The sequence below is a fragment of the Zosterops lateralis genome (assembly GCF_965231275.1).
Source record: "Zosterops lateralis genome assembly, chromosome: 6".
Classification (NCBI taxonomy): Eukaryota; Metazoa; Chordata; class Aves; order Passeriformes; family Zosteropidae; genus Zosterops; species Zosterops lateralis.
This window is the reverse complement of record NC_139761.1, coordinates 43,506,843-43,524,800: the sequence shown is the minus strand read 5'-3', so window position 1 is coordinate 43,524,800 and position 17,958 is coordinate 43,506,843. Positions and strand designations below refer to the sequence as shown.

General features: G+C 42.6%; 1 protein-coding gene across 1 annotated transcript; it reads left to right on the top strand.

Annotated features, from left to right (window-relative positions):
- Positions 1-15,792: 15,792 nt before the first annotated feature.
- RAG1 (recombination activating 1) lies at positions 15,793-17,958 on the top strand (the record flags this gene model as incomplete). Its single annotated transcript, XM_083862618.1, has 1 exon — positions 15,793-17,958. The coding sequence occupies one exon, from the start codon at positions 15,793-15,795 to the stop codon at positions 17,956-17,958; it is 2,166 nt and encodes a 721-aa protein (XP_083718744.1).

Here is a 17,958-nt window from a genome sequence, read left to right as displayed (position 1 = left end):
GGCAGCTGGGCCAGGCCACGCCGCACTGCGCTGCAACGGGGAAAAATGATGGATTCACTTAAAGTGTTTCAGGAGCCTCCCTCCCTCCCAGGCAAGAACAAAATTTATTTCCGACCAGAAATACTGGAAGAGAGTTGCAGACTTGGTTCTACTCAAAATCACTGGGTTTGTTTTGTCCCCATTACCTTTTTTGCTTATCTTGTGATATGTAGGAAAGGATGCTGCATCCTGTTAGCATAGTTCAAACCACCCCCCCTTCTGTCATCTCCTTCATATGACTATCTGATTTCTGTAAAAAGAGGAATCCTCTTTGTCCTTGCTATGTGTACTGAAGATGTTTCTTTACCCCTTCCATATTATTCACTTCTAAGACATTCAAATAGATTTTGTGTGAAAGAATGCTGTACGGAATCAAGTCTTCTTGGAGGACAACAGCTCAATTCCGTATCTTCCTTGCAGTGCATATACGTTATTTAGCATTTTCTGTATCAAGCAATTCACAAGATAGATTTCAAATCAACTTAGCTGCAGGACCACAAATAAAATATAAGTCCAAGTACCTAAACCAAGCAGCTGATGTGCTGTAAATGAAATTCAAATATACAGCACTGCTGATAACATTTTAGAACTGCCAATAGGACTTTAAATTGAGTAAGAAGCTACACGAGATAAGGATAATAATTCCACAACTCAAAAGCTATCTACCAAATTACTAGTACTCAAACAGAGCTCTTGCTCTCCTTTCCTTCTTCCAGGCTGGCTGGCAGGGAGGACAAGGGACATGATTGTAAGAACAGAAGATAAAAGTCACCTTTCCCTGAAGAGTGATGGGTGGCATACTAAAGCCTGCTTTTACAACACTCCTCCAGAGCAGGGTGAACTCACAGGTATGAAATGAAAAAGTGCTGGTATCCCCAGATTGCTAGTGTTTCTACACAGAATGAGAGAACCTTAAAAAAAGGGTCTTAACAACAAATACAAATTCTAAAGATCAAGAAACCTTCCTCTCTACTGATTTTTTAATGGTCACAATAATTTTCTTAGAATCCTACTGTGGATAGTTTTCTACAAATGACATTTCTTTGAAAAACAGAGATTATCACCAGGTGCAAGGCAGTATGAGTAGTCTGAGGGTTATGGAGCCAAGCATGCGAAACAAGACAAAAAAGCCTGGATTTGATAATCTTTTGCACAGCAGTATAGGCAAAAGTCTCTTGCACTGTTCACGTAATGAATTCACTGTAATACCATTATGTCATTTAAAATATATTAGGGATGGAAATCCAATCAAGAGACAAATCCTAAGAACTGTTTATCTGCATCACTACTGCAGACGCTGGAGGCAGCAGACTGAATAGATTACCCTGACCATGAACTCACAGAACTGAAAATTTTCTTGCCTATATCAGAATTAGAATATCACAACTTATTTTTACAAAATGTTCATGGACAGGAGGAGGACATACAGGTAGTTTTATCTGGGTACTTACTTTATGACACCTTTAGATTACATCCACAGAAATACTAATTATATGGCCTCAACTAGCATTTATGGGAAATATTTTTTGAACATGTGAAAATCACAGAAATGTGCTTTAGGCTGTCTAAATGATAAACAACTGGCAATACTGCCCATGATAAGACACTATGAGCTATTTTTTCCAGCTATCCAGACCTATCTAAAGAAAAAATTACCTTATTTTGGTTAGATAAAGTTAGAATAATCAAACCAGAACCTTTATTTGTTGTATAAATATATGACTTTCCACCTTGTTGGGGTATGCAGGGGAATGAGAAGTATCTGAAGAACAGCATTCTTGACATTTCCAAAATACCATTAAGGTACAGAGCCTCAAAGCACAGGCTGACAGTTCTGAGCTGTACCGAACTGGCCAGCAGTGCTCACTTTCTGCAGAAATAACTCTAGAGCAGAGCTGTGTGAACTGCACTCAAAGAGTGCTGCTCACTTCCACTCTCTTTTCCACCCCAGTGTATTGTCCCTATAGACTATCTACCACAACAGGCTTTATCACTGAGGCTCCTAAACACAACAGCAATTCAAACTAACACTAAGTGTGCTCTCAGCAGCTGCTCCAGACATGACCAGTTTAATCCCACAAAGGCACCAACTCCCCCAGTGACTTAGAATGGATGCAGAGGAATCAATGCTTAGAAAGATGCTCTGATAAAGAATAAATTTTTTTTTAGCCTGCCATCAGTAGATCTGTTCCCTCTGGAGAGCAAAAAACCAGCTTGTTTCCATTGTTAAACCAACATAACTTATTTAACAACTGCTGAAGAGGATGATCAGTCCATGGGCCACATTTCATGAAAAATCCCAGGAACTAAATTAGGTCAATGGAGTGGCAATGTTGGTATGCAGGATATTAGAACCCACAGGACTGAAAAATTCACATTACTCTAAGCCAGAGGGGTATATTTAGTGGGACTAAGAAAAGGAAGAGGAACATACGTCCCTTTAGCAATGTCACAAAGGAATTCAGGAAGTTGCAAGAAGAAATATTCAGCTTTACTCAAATCCAGCTGTCATGTTAATTGCAAAGAAGTGTGTGACTCTTCTCTTGGGCTGTTCTTAGGGAAAAATTCCCATGCTATTTACAATTCTGTTCTTATAAAGAAGAAGCCAGGATCTGACCAGGTATAATCTCACTAGTTGAACACTTGATAGGTTTAAGTGCTACGCAAGCAGTGTCTCTTTGGCCATTTCAATTGTTTCTACAGACATAGCAGGTATGAATATTCTGTTTACAGAAAAAACCTCCCATCCCAGAGTCAGTGTAATGACTGAGTCACTGCAATCAGTCAACATCCTAGTCTGACACAAAACACCTCTTATTCAGTGATATATTCCACTCCCACATGGAGCTTTTTATCTTCATATGATCAAGTGGTTCACAAAAAAAAGAAGCACAAGTATCTTTTTCAATTGGGAAATTCAGGCACAAAGAAGAAGCTTAAGGTGATTAAGAGCCAGATTTTAAGCTTTGTTCATATTTTATCTAAGATAGGGTTCCTCCTACTGCTCTTATCCATTTCATCTTATCTGTGAGTAAAATCCTCCTTCCTCCACACATATTTTAGGTGTGGGGCAAGGCACAATTTCCCAAATCAAAATCCACACTGCTGTTACTCAGACAATTAACCAAGGCCTTATTACTCCGCCAAAGTTATAACTAATTTCTCTGTATGTTGTAACTCCTGTACTAGGAATTAGACCTGTTTCTTGTGGAAGTTACTTTATCCTCCAAGAGTAGAACATAGATTTAATCTTTTTGGACAGAGCAGAGCTAGGACAAAATCAGTACAGAAAAGCATACTTTGAATGGCAGTGGCAGGTCTTTTTCCTAGTTAAGGTAAGGCAGACAATCTGGGAGCTTATTGTAGCAGTTTTTCACCTTCCTCTCCTGGGAAATTCAAAAAGAATGCTTAGGCTGGCAAAGGATGGATTTTAACCCCCAAACTAGGATATATCCCAAATTTCACATCAAGCTGCTACACTTTCTTTTTGATTCTGAAGCAGGTTTTCAGTGAAATAAAAACTGAGATTCGTAAAAATTACATCGGTTTTTCTTATTGATAATAGTTGCTATTCTTCCTCTGTGCTGAACAAAACGGAGTCAAATGCAAGTACAACAATATCCAAATATTAATTTATAATACCTTGTGTACACCACAGCCTAGAGAACTTATCCTTTTAAAAAAATGCTAGTCGTTTAATATTTTAAACACTTTTCTCGACTGCTCTCTGTACCTTTTTTTGTTTCCACAACATCCAGCTTTCAGATCCAGGAATACCAGCAATTAAACTGGATCATTACGAGGTAATTCTTGCTTTTGCTAGTGTTAAGTTTCTAAGGCAGAGAAAGTCTTAAATTAAATCTGGTAATGTACCTGAAATGCTTTTTTCTAGAGCTAGGAAGTGCTTTCAGACCTGCTGACTCTGGAGATAATGTGCTTTAGCGCAGAGGTATCCAGGCCTTGGGCTGGCAAAGGTTGATTTTGCTCTCTGAGGCAACAGCTGTGTTGTTTGCCAACAGAAAGAAAGGTGCTTTCCATGCCAAATGGTAATGGTCAGAACTTGTTTGATCATTACCTGTGCTGCAGAAGTCTGGGAATGCCCTAAGGATGAAACTTTCACGCCCCAGAAAAGACAGTTAAAGGACAGTTAAGAGAAAAGGACTCCCCATTCCATTCTTCCATCTTTGAACCATAATGACAACCTTCTTCACTAAGTAACCTGTGCTCTGTTGCTATTTACACTGCTACATTACAAAGTGATTAGGCTGATGTGAGATAGCACAGTCAGACCAGAAGAGCAAACTCCTGCATGAATAATGTACCTTATGAGTGACAAAAACTACTTCAAAACAGAATTTAGACTGCCCATACGTTAAATTAATGTATGCAACAAAGCTCAGTACTCTAATTTTTCAACCTCCATAGTAAAATGAAGGTTAGGTAGGACTTCTATGGATTTTCAAGCGCCAAACTCCTCTAAATCAAAAAAGCCCACTGGTATCAGAAAATATCTTCAGATTGCCTGTAAAATCCCACTATCATTAAAAGTATTAGGGAGGAAGTAAAAGTAGGCATTGCATACTATTTACACTGAAATATTTAATTATATTTTCATATTTGGCAAACTTAAGGAATACTGCGTTATCAGTTGCTATAAGAGAATTTTTTTATTATAAATCAGGAAGTGCTTAATACAATAAATTTCCACATGACCTTTCCTGGAAAATTGACAATGACTACCCATAAAAATAAGGAATCAATACAGAAGACTATTCCAAATCTTTTTTTCTTACTCAAAGTTCACAAATATAATTAATTTCCTTGCAGTCTGGCCAGCACACAGCCAGCAGGGAAAATGCCTTTAGCACTGCATCGACAGAAAAACTGGCCAAACATTTCTCTTTTCTTCACCTGCCTGATATATGTATGTATAGATTTCTGGGTCATGAGACTGACAGACCAGTGGAGTGACTTTGGATAACTTGTTTATGGAGTAATACTTGCAACACTTATTCCCAGGCACATTAATCAGTGGTCTACTGATAACTGATAAGCACCATGTCTTTCCACTACGAGGTTTGTAGCTATCATCACTATGGTCTCATCCAGGCAGAACACATCAAATTACACTAATGTCTTCTAATTAATGCCTATAAAACACTTCCATTTCAAAGCTATCAAATGCCTAGACAAGCTGAAGCAACAGGACATTCAAGCAGAACTTTTAACTGCAAAAACTAAATTCTTCTTTTTTGTAAAAGTCTGCAAGCATACTGCTTATTTTGTCTGAGATACAAACTTTCTTTTTTTTTTTTTTTTTTTTTCTAATAGCAGGAACCTTTAAGACATCCAAATCTTCTGGATAACCACTATATTCACACCATTTTAACATGTGAACCTAAGGAGTTGAAAGAAGAATTTTTGTTTGAGGCAAACACAAACAACATTCCGAGCTCATTAGACTATCAAGAGTCCTGACTAGAGCAGAGCAGCCCTTGGGGGGTTTCTGAAGCTTTCCAGGTGATTTCTCTTTATTTGTAAAGAATGCTGTCAGGCTTTAATCACCTAAGGGTTTTCATGCTTGAATGTTACATAGGAGACTAGATGGTGGCACACTCACAGTTACATTCATATTTTATCCTATTTAAGTATGTCAAAACAGATTTAATATTAGTGAGCAGTGGAAGCTTACTAGACTGTATTTAAGACCAAGATATTCTATGGGTTTTTCCATAACCAAAAAACAAACCCAAGCCAAAACTCCCTGAAACTTTCATTAGTTTATTAACTTTTAGACAGAATTTCCTAGGAACTGTTCAGAATGACAAATACAAGGAAAGCGCTGTTAGTGAGAAGAACAGTACTACTGAACTCTTTCTTTGGCAGTGACTCTCTGGCTTCTGTTCTCCCTTTGCACACTGAGAACATATTCAGATATGCATTATGCCTTCCTCAGTAGATCTATAGAGAATGTAAGATGCTGCCCCAGAGGGGACCAAGTAAACACCCATAGAGCACTTCAAAACCAGGCAGGGAGAGGTATGGCTGTGAACAAATGTGACTTCTGCACAGCAGTCTCCAGGCTACATTTAATTACCATCCACCTCTACAGGCATGAGACTTGTATGTGGCATTAGTAAAATGAGCTGAGATCCTGGGAAAGCAAACAGTGAATTAAACACACATTCTGAAACAATGAAAACATTTCTCCTTTTCACTCCACCTTACATTTACTTTTGTTTTCTTTTTGACGTGCTTTATACCCGGAATATTTTATGGCCAGTTTTCACAGTCTGGATATAAAACTATAAAACTCTTTTTTTTTTTTTTTAACATGTGCTTAGCTAATCTGTGCTGCTGAGATACAAGTGTTACTGTTCTTGACATAGCAAACTCATGGAAGTTCAGTGGGTGAAGAAAAGAATGTATGTTCACCTCAGACACTGTTTCATGCTGAAGTTCCATCAGCATGGGTACCTATTGTATGTCCTGCCTTTCTAAATACAGTAGCAGTTTTCTAAGATAGAAAGCAGTACTGCAGTGTTGCAATACTGCAAAATTTAAAAAGCCATTTATGTCTTGACAAGTTCTCACTCAATAGAGTCTGACTGAGCTCCATGAATCTTCACTTGCTGGGAAAAGCTGAAGGTAATGTGGAATATGCAGAAGAATTCTGCTTTTATCAGCATACTTCTGTGACTTTCTCCCCCCCTTCTTCAAGTAGGAGTACAACTTTTATGGCCTTTTCATTTTATGGGAAGATAAAGCAGTATTTTACCAGTGGGTGAGCACAGCACAAAATTCACCCAAAGCTTCAAATCTATACTTTATTAATCACTCACAGTGGTATCTAAGACACCGCAAAATCCACAGAGCTGAGGGGCAGCGCTCAGAACGTGCCAGAGGCAAACACGGGGGAATACTTTCGGCAAGCTTTAACAACTAGGTCTAAGGGATATAATTAGAACATTTTCCTCCCACCTACAGCTGAGATTTCCGTTTAAGTACGAAAAGACTCAGCGTGACCTATCTGAGCCAGATGAAATTGATGGAAATTACTACTGAAGTCATCACTTATTACTCGTGTTAATAAAGTTACCGTAAATATTAAATACTGCCAGTCTCTACTAGCAAATAAGAGCTATTAGGTTTAGAAACAGTAACCTAGCTTGCAAATTACCCTTTAGCGCGCTCCCGAAGAATTTACTGAGTGGGAAAAGCAGAGCCCAAGCTCAGCCGATGTGTCTGAGATCAGAGGGGCGCAGTCCGAGAGCCTCCCGCTGCCCGCGGCACCGGCGGGGCAGAGCAGGGCAGGGTTCCAGGGCCAGGCTCCCACCCGGCGGGACTGCGAGCCCCGGCCCCGCCGCTGTGCCGGCCCCGCCGCGGTTTCAATTCCGGACCAGCGCAGACCGGAGTGCCCCAGCCCCACCAGCGCCCTGCCCCAGCTCAGGCCGCCCTCCCCGGCACCCCGGCCCGGCCAGGGCCGAGCCCCGAGCTCGCTGGAAGGGCCGCGGGGCCCCGCAGGGCCGGGCGGGAGGCGGCTCCGCTCCCCAGCCCCGGCAGCCCCGGCAGCCCCGGCCCGGGGGAAACGCGCTCCGCGCCGGGCACGGCCACACGCCTGCGGCGGCCCGAGTCCAGCCAGGCCCTCGCTCCCCGGTTCCAGGATCCCGGCCCGCCGCAGCCCCCGCCCTCCCGGCCGCCCCTCGCGTCCCGCCGGACTCACCGCCACCCGCGGCCGCTCCCCGCCCGCCGCCGCTTCCGCTTCTCTCGGGAGGCGCCGGGGCAGCGGCTCGGGGCGAGAGCGGCCCCCGGGGCGCCACGGCCGCTGCAGCGCCCTCTGCCGCCGCGGAGGGGCAGCGCCGCCGGGGCTAAGGGCGGCGGGACCGGCGGGGTCACTGTCACTGTCACCCCTCCCCGACACTCACCGAGCTGTCACCGCCGGCGGAGAGGTCCGCTCCGCGCTGCTGCTGCTCTTATGAAGAGCCACTGGCGTGCGCTCCGCTCCGCCCTGAGCGCTGTTAAAGCCGGGGCTGCAGGCCGGGGCGTGGCGGGGATGGGGTGTCCGTGCTGACGGCCTGGGAGCTGCCAAAAGGCCTTTCTCAACGCAAACCAAAGGCTTGATAGGGACAATTTCCTCTCCCCGCCTCAGCTGTCCCGTGGGAACTCCTGTCCTGCAGGCACCAAGCCGGGAGCCCAGAGGGGAACCTCTCCCGGTGGGATTTTAGGGAAGTGAAATACCGGGACAGTGTGAACACAGACAGCCCCATTTCCTTGGGAACGAACGAGAGGAATCTGGTTGGCTGCATTAGGGAGTTTTCTTGGCAGGAATCCCTGATGAACACACATTTAAATCCAACAAACACACTGTTGGACTGTTTGGAAGGATGTAAGGCTTGGGGCGGGGGTGGTCACAGTTTTCCAGGGATTTTCAGTGCTCCATGGGACCTGGAAGTCAGTGGATTGTTCCATGAGTAGAGCTCCTGTCTCCCTCTGCAGGGCGCTGCTCCCAGACCCAAGGCTGTGCACATCTCTGAGCACTGTTTGTGTCCAAAACATACTTATATTTTTTTGTTAATACCTGCCAGGAAACTAAAGAGTTAGAAGAGAAATAGCTGGGCCATCAGATAAGGCTCCAAAGTATCAAAATAAAGAAATAACACCATTAAAATACATAAATAAATTGAAACTTTGTGGACCCGCTCCTGGAACTGGCCAAATTTCAGAGCTACCCTTTTTCTCCTGCCAGGTGAACACACTGTGTGCTGCTTTCGTGAGCTGTAGAACAAGGACATTTATAATTGCATGGCTTTGTAAAATATATCCTTAGATGGTGGGTTTTGTATATCTGAGAAATAATATTTTTTGTAATCTGCAAGGTGTCAAGGGCACTGATGTCCAACTTATTTTAACTGAGAATTCAAGGAACTTATCTGGAGTTTTAAGTCCAAGAATAAATTAATTCTTTTATTCAGAAGGGTTTCCAAATCTATAAGGCTTGGGCCCATTATCACGTATTAATGCCCATGCTATTACAGAAATGAATGCAAAAATGCTTTTCTCCACTCGGTGGTGCCAGCTGCACAGGGAAAACATTTTCCAGCACTGGATCTCTGCAACTCAAACTGTTCAGCAATTGTGCTTTTACGGACACAAAATACGCCCAAAGCTGTAGCAATTTTAGATCAATTAAAATCTTTAGCTGCCTGCTGTATCCCTACGAGACAGTATTTTTCCAAGGTGATTTCCTGTGTACTTGGAAGAAAAGCACTTGACTAGGCTTATGTATGCTCTGTGTAGTTCCTTTGATAAGGAGGCTGATGGCTGCACAGTGTGGTTTTGCAGGGAACTCAGGCTCCTGGGGGGAACGGGACAGGCAGCCAGCTGCCCGGGTGAAGTTTGGAATAAACACCCCAGAGGGAGAGATCTGTGAAACTTCTCAAAGAGCCTCAAATTCCTCAAACCTAACAATGCATATTGTCAGGGAACTGTGCCTGCCATTTCAAGATAAGAGAGGAAATCAGTCTGTGACTGCAGAGAGTGGTTTTGATTGATATCTGGCATTGCAGCTCAACCTGATATTTTTTTTGAAAAGGTCTCTCCAAGTGCTAGGGAGTGAATAGTAAAAATAGGTAGATTGTTAGGAAGCTCAGGCAAAACAGCAGAGTAGTGAGCTCAGGCCCTACTCATCTAATGTTCTCAGATGTCTAGAAATGCCTCAGCCATGACATCCTTGTCCCACACTGCCTTGTCCTGGAATGACATCTAGGGCTTCTGTTCTACTTTATCCTGACACTCCCATTCGGTTGTTTCTGTTTGGGATTTTTTTCATATTAGGGTTTTGTGTGTGACAGAATCTGAGCAAGGATATCAATATTTGTCTCTAGACCCTTTTACTTTCCCATGCACTGCATATTCCTTAAATAATTTGTTTCCTTTCTCCATACATTACTTGCTTTGGGATGAATCTTTACGCTGGTTTGCAGGTTAGCCTCTCATGTGGCACAAAGACTCAGGACTACCCACTTCTCCAAGACACTATCTAACAAGAATAGCTTGAGTCAGAATGGCTGGAAAAGGACCTGGAGGTGCTGGTTGACAGCTCAAAATGAGCCAGTAGTGCCCAGGTGGCCAAGAAGGCCAGTGGTATCCTGGCCTGAATCAGCAATAGTGTGATCAGCAGGACCAGGCACTGGTGAGGCTGCACCTTGAATCCTGTGTTCACTTCTGGACCTCTCACTACAAGAAGGACATTGAAGTGCTTGGGCAATGAGGCTGGTGAAAGGTCTAGAAAACAGGTCTTATGAGGAGCAGCTGATACAGCTGGGGTTGTTTAGCTTGGAGAAAAGGAGCCTCAGGAGAGACCTTACTGCTCTCTACAACTGCCTTCCTTTCAAGGATGTTGTACCAAGGTGGGGTTGGGCTATTTCCCAAGTAACAAGTGATAGGACAAGAGCAAATAGCCTCAAGTTGCACCAGGAGAGGTTTAGATTGGATACTAGGAAAAATTTCTTCACCAAAAGGGTTGAAGAGTATTGGAACATGCTGGCCACAGAAGTTGTTCAGTCACCATCCCAAGGGGATATTTAAAAGACATGCAGCTGTGTCATTTACGAAAAACATTTAGTGGTGGACTCAGCCGTGTTAAGTTTGTTGTTAGACCTGATGATCTTAAGAGCCTTTTCCAACCTAGAGGCTTCTTTGATTCTAAGAACTGAAAGTATTGTAAGATCAGAATAGTTAAAGCAGTGTGAATCCTCTCACCTATTTTAGCTATAACAAATATCAAGTACTACAACTTTTGCTGATTTTTCTTCTGGCTGACATCAGATTCTATCAGGTAAGAGATGCATTAACTGGGAGATCTTGAGCTGCAGTGTAAGCACAGTGGCCTCCCTCAGCTACCTTCTCAGGGAGAAGTGTGCAAGTCAGAAATGGATCTTGAGTTCTGCAGGGTCACAAAGTCTCCAGAAAAAGGGAAATGCCTGGGTGTTTATGTAGTTTTTCTGCTATTGCAAATTCCTACTTCTGGAGTGTGAACTTAGGTTCACATTTGAAAGGACCTGATGGATCACTAGAATTTTTGCACAATGTTGTGTGTGGAGACTGAAAACTTTCGGGGTGGTCTTATACAGCATCTTTCCACTTTCAGTCAGTTTTTGAATTAGTTGCTGTGTAGAGACTAAGTATAGGTTTTCTTCCTGGGCTCTCAGGAAGAAGACTCTACTGGCCACTGTTTGTGGTCACCTGTGGCCCATACCTGGTGTAATACCTACTCAATAAGTATGTAATTAATTTTTATATTGTTGATTTGTCCTACCTGCCCTGGGCCTTCAAGACGCCAGATACACATTACTAAAGAGATGAAAATTAAATACTGGCATCAGAAGCACGGACATTTTGTTATCCCTGTTGTGATTCACCCAAACTGCAGAAGGTTGGCTGGAGAAATGAGACATTTGCCTTCAATGAAATAGCTTTGATGTGGAACACCAGTGTGACCAAGACTAGGTTCTCCTCTCAGAGAGTTAACAGTTATGAAACTACAAAGAAGAAAGCTAAATGCAAACTTTGTGTTAAAAAACAGTGCAGGTGCTCCTCAGAGAGTGTCTGCATACTTATCTCAGAGCCCAGGAGTCTCACACAAGACGACCTTGTTTATACGAATTTTGTGGTTAAGCCTCATAAATTGCCAGGTGCCACCTGGATTTGAGAGTTCTGTATTGTGTTCAGTTCAAATAAACTGTGGTTAGCACCAGTGTTGTACGGGGAACTCAGAGGGAGAGGGATAAGTGAGATAAACAGCACTGCAGTGTCCTTAAAAAGCAGAGGGAACACAGAAAGAGTGAGAGCATGCATGAGAGACAGCAAACAAGCTTGACATTTGGAACAAACTGGGCAGACATAGCAGCAGCTCTACAAACTGACAGCGAGCTGAAGGTAGGCTAGCAGTATTAATGACAGCATCCCAGGTGCTTGTAGGACATCCCAGTGTTGGTTCCTTGTCCCGGTTTAATGGGCAGGTCAATGATTTTATATGTGCTTCCTCACTTCAAAGGTTGTTCTGTTCATTTTGGTGAGCCTTTTTATAAAGCAAAGTCTTCCCTGATGTGAACAAAAGTATTGCAATCTTGCTTGTCTTCAGAAATGAATGAAATACTGTGATCTGGGGGAAAAAAGGGATTTCTTTTCCCTTTTCAAGAGAAAAAGAGGCGATACTGAACACAGCTGTTTGAGTTGATTAAATAACCATGGCTGGAGATTCATGCCTGGGGTTCCCTCTGTAAGAATCTGAGCAGGGCAGGCAAGGTGAAAAAAGATTGTTCAGTATGACCCCCAACTAGAATAACAGCACACAGGCACATTTTGCATGAGTAGCATGAAATATTCCTAGCACTGGGAATATTTCTTGCTCTCCCAAGAGAGCTGCTGTAATCTCCACTGCCTGGGAGCTAGACAATTCTAAAGCATTTGATGAGCAGCCTGTTGGCAACAATTAACTACTGCAGAAGGTGAAGGTCTGATAACCTGAGGGGGCATCTTTGTCATTCATTTCTTCCAGGACATATTCAATGAAAGAGGAAAGGAAAAAACTGCTTGAACTTTCCTTTAGAATGGGCAAACCCTGTCTGATTCATTTGAGCTGGTGATTAGTAGCAAGAGTCAGGTCATGGCTTTGGAGATGAGTATGGCATTGCAGTGGCTCTTACTCAAAGGGTCAGAAGAGCAGAGAAAGTATTAAGTATTTTGCATTAAATATACTCCGTGCTGGCTGTTTCTTTACAATGGTTTTGATATCGTCCTGAAGAGGCATTACACATGGTTTAAGAGATTCTGAAGGTGCTGCTGGTGACGGTAAAATTACACAAAATTGCATAGGGTGTTATGTAGAAGAGAAGGATCTGTGGGCAGTATAGGGCAACTAGGTATCCAATTACTCTGCAGGTGGTAGGAACACAGAACTGTTCAGGGGAAATGGGTTACTGCTCAGGGCATAAATTTCACCAAGTCTGTTACTAGATGCAGACAAGGAAGGGAGATGGTAGTAATGCTCTGAATACATCTGTGCACAGCTGCACCTCACAGATCTGTGAACAGCACAATACAAACACACGTGTTGCCAGGCTGGATCAGCAATGGACAGCAGGGGACTGCAGTGCAGACAGAGATATTTAGGAGTACAGGCAGCTGGACAGAGCAATGTGGGCAGATGGGGACAGTGGTATGGGCAGCTTGTTCTCAGTGGGATGGAGCGAAGGGAAGCTGGGAAGAAAACAAACCTAAATTTTAGTTGCCAAGCCAAATGGATGATTTTAAAGTAAAACTCAGCTCTTCAGGAAAGAGCTAATCAGACTGGTATGTCATTCTGGATGTGGAACTGAATGAATGTATGCAGTCCTTTCCAAACAGACTCTGAAGGTCTGTACTGAAATGATGTTTTATTGAAAGGTTATCGATGAAATTATCTCAAAAACTCTTGGCATCATCACTTTGGACCATGACTTGGATATATTACCTAATGAAGGACACACTCTGAAAAGACACCAAACTGAGATTTCTAGCAAGTTATGTGGATTACTAAGTGATGATAAAATCAGTAAAAGAAATCACAGCTGTGTAATTTCTAGTTCTAATGCATTGTCTTAAGGTACAGTCTTCCTCATTTTTGTTACTTACACCAACCAGAGCAATAAAACCAAAATAAGTCAGAAAACATAACTGGATTTTCTCTATACTGTTTGTTTACCTTGTGCACTTCTCATAGCCAGGTAATGAAAAATAAGTTAGCCACTCTTGTTGTTTCTATACAATTTTATTTTCTGGGTCTGATGCAGTAGCAAGAAGTTTCCCTGTTTGAAGTGAAAGTCTTGTATTTATTTTTATACACACCATATTTCCATGGAAACCACATTGATATTACTTTTGGCTGCACCTCTATGAAAGCTAAAATTAAGGTCAAATTTACACAGACATTTTCAGATTTCCAGTATCAGTAATCCTTACAGAGAGATCTCAGCAAGGTACTTAAATGAACGACTAATGTACAATGTATAAATATTCTCTCACGATCAAATCTGAAGCCACTATGCACTGCTGTATTCCCTCTGGAGTTCAGGGAACTGTAGTGCTTTGCATCAAGAGAGGACACACTCCTCCCGCTTTAATGGAACTACTCGTACTCATTAAGCACATGCTAAAGTACCTTACAAATCTGGGGCCTGAATAAAGTCTATGCTGGGATTGAGTGGTATGTGCTGCTCTGCCCATGTGGAATGCCACCTGTGAAACACTTCTGATCAGATTCAGAACTTAGAAGTAACATGAGAGCTGTGGGTTTGCTGATTTAGGTAATATAGCATGAGCACACAAAATTCTACCTTTCAGACACCAATTGAGTTCAGTTTCCCATTAAAAAAATCACTGACTTTCAGCACATAGTGCTGTTGTCTACAGTGGCTTTACTTATGGTAAGCTCCATCAAGCAAAAGAAGGAAGGGGCAGATTTGGATGTTTACTATAGGATGACTAATAGCTTCATGTAAGGTGCACAGGTGATCAAATAGACATGTGATGCCTCAGGATCAAAGTCAAAATAAATTTGGGAATTCATCTCATATATTGAGTGCACAGCTTTTTCTGGGCCTGTCAGTTCAGCAGATGTCTTGGATGAGTAATGACTTTCTAAGTATTTCTTAGTCAAAGTGATTAGAACTGCTCTATTAAAAATCATGGCATTATTATTAATTTTGGAAAATAAGGTAACTTACATTTTTCTATTTCTCAGGTGCTGTGGCTTCTGTGAGATTGCAGATACCAGTAGCATCACAAATGGACCTGCCTGAAGAACTTCAGCATACATATACAAAATTTTCTGAATGGAAATTCAAGCTCTTTAAATTGCCATCATTTGAAAAAACACCCTCTGATGACAGCCAGCACATAAACAAAGACCAGGCAGAAGAGGCTGTTTCTTCAAACAAAGAATTCATCCTGCATAAAGATGAAACAGTGCCAAGAGGAGAAAAGATGGAGTTAATGTGCAATAGGCAGGGACTTGAGGAAGATGCCCATGCCATGAAAACACAAGACAATAGAGCTCATCAGAACAATCTGGAGCAACTCTGCCGCATCTGTGGAGTTTCATTTAAAACTGATTGTTACAAGAGAACTTACCCAGTGCATGGGCCAGTGGATGATGAAACTCTGTTGCTTCTGAGAAAGAAAGAAAAAACAGCAACCTCTTGGCCAGATCTTATTGCTAAGGTTTTCAAGATAGATGTGCGAGCGGATGTTGATACTATCCATCCCACTCGATTTTGTCACAACTGTTGGAGTATTATACACAGAAAATTCAGTAATACTCCATGTGAAGTATATTTTCCTAGGAACAGCACAATGGAGTGGCAACCCCATTCCTCCAACTGTGATGTGTGCCATACTACCAGACGAGGAGTCAAGAGAAAGAAACAGCCTGCAAGTGTACAATCTGGCAAACGTGTCAAAACCACTGGGCAACGTGTTCAGCTAAACAGAGGTGTAAAGAACCAAGCACAGATAAACAACAAAAATTTAATTAAAGAGATTATCAATTGCAAGGATATACATCTCAGCATCAAGCTGCTTGCAATTGATTACCCAGTAGATTTCATTAAATCCATTTCTTGCCAGATTTGTGATCATATTTTGGCAGATCCAGTGGAAACAACATGCAGACACTTGTTTTGCAGAACTTGCATCCTTAAATGTATCAGGGTTATGGGTAGCTATTGCCCCTCCTGCTGGTATCCTTGCTTTCCTACAGATCTGGTTACCCCAGTGAAATCCTTCCTGAACATCCTTGATAACCTGAGTATAAGATGTCCTGTAAAGGAATGTGATGAAGAGATCTTGCATGGAAAATACAGCCAACACCTCTCTGGTCACAAGGAGACGAAAGAGGGAGAGCTCTACAGCTACATAAATAAAGGTGGCCGACCAAGGCAGCACCTCCTGTCTTTGACGAGGAGAGCTCAGAAACATCGTCTGAGGGAACTAAAACGTCAAGTCAAGGCTTTTGCTGAGAAAGAAGAGGGTGGTGATATAAAGGCTGTATGCATGACTTTGTTCCTACTAGCTTTGAGAGCAAAAAATGAACACAAACAAGCAGATGAACTGGAGGCTATAATGCAAGGGAGAGGATCTGGACTTCATCCTGCTGTCTGTCTGGCCATCCGAATCAACACGTTTCTCAGCTGCAGTCAATACCATAAAATGTATAGAACAGTAAAAGCTGTCTCTGGGAGGCAGATCTTCCAGCCTTTGCATGCTCTTCGCACTGCTGAGAAAGCCCTTCTACCAGGTTATCACCCATTTGAGTGGAAACCTCCCCTGAAAAATGTATCCACTAACACAGAAGTGGGAATTATAGATGGACTATCAGGACTGCCACTCTCAATTGATGATTACCCAGTAGACACAATTGCAAAGAGGTTCCGATATGATGCAGCCTTAGTTTGTGCCTTAAAAGACATGGAGGAGGAGATCTTGGAAGGCATGAAAGCAAAAAACCTGGACGACTATTTGAGTGGCCCCTTCACTGTGGTAGTAAAAGAGTCCTGTGACGGAATGGGAGATGTCAGTGAAAAGCATGGAAGTGGGCCTGCTGTCCCAGAGAAGGCTGTTCGCTTTTCCTTCACAGTCATGAACATTTCTATATCACATGAGAATGAAAGCAAGAGGATCTTTGAGGAAGTAAAGCCCAATTCAGAGTTGTGCTGTAAGCCCTTATGCCTAATGCTGGCTGATGAATCAGATCATGAAACTCTGACAGCAATCCTGAGCCCCCTCATAGCAGAAAGAGAGGCTATGAAAAACAGTGAACTGCTGCTTGAAATGGGAGGCATCCTGAGAACATTTAGATTTGTCTTTAGGGGTACAGGATATGATGAGAAACTCGTGCGAGAAGTGGAAGGGCTGGAGGCCTCAGGTTCCACTTACATTTGTACCCTGTGTGATGCAACCCGCTTGGAGGCATCCCAGAATCTGGTCTTCCATTCCATAACCAGGAGCCATGCTGAAAATCTGGAGCGATATGAAATATGGAGGTCCAACCCATTTCATGAGTCTGTTGATGAGCTCCGTGACAGAGTGAAGGGTGTTTCAGCCAAACCTTTTATTGAGACTGTCCCCTCCATAGATGCATTGCACTGCGACATTGGCAATGCAACAGAATTCTACAGGATTTTCCAGATGGAGATTGGTGAACTTTACAAGAATCCTGATGTGTCTAAAGAGGAGAAGAAGAGGTGGCAGTTGGCTCTTGACAAACACCTCAGGAAGAAGATGAACTTGAAGCCTATGTTGAAGATGAGTGGAAATTTTGCTAGAAAGCTTATGTCCAAGGAGACTGTAGAAGCAGTATGTGAATTAATAAAGTGTGAGGAAAGGCATGAAGCCCTGAAGGAACTAATGGACCTTTATCTGAAAATGAAGCCAGTGTGGCGATCCTCATGCCCTGCCAAGGAGTGCCCAGAACTGCTGTGCCAGTATAGCTATAATTCACAGCGTTTTGCAGAACTCTTATCTACAAAGTTCAAGTACAGATATGAGGGCAAGATTACAAATTATTTCCATAAAACACTTGCTCATGTTCCTGAAATCATTGAAAGAGATGGGTCCATTGGGGCCTGGGCAAGTGAAGGAAATGAGTCTGGAAACAAACTGTTTAGGAGGTTCCGAAAAATGAATGCCAGGCAGTCCAAAGTCTATGAGATGGAGGATGTCTTAAAGCACCATTGGCTATATACCTCCAAGTACCTCCAGAAGTTCATGAATGCTCATAAAACATTAAAAAGCCAGAGCTTCACCATTGATTCAGAGGGTAGTTTAGGTGACTCCTTGCCACTGGAGGTCTTGGAAAACAGTGATTCAGCAGAGCTCTAA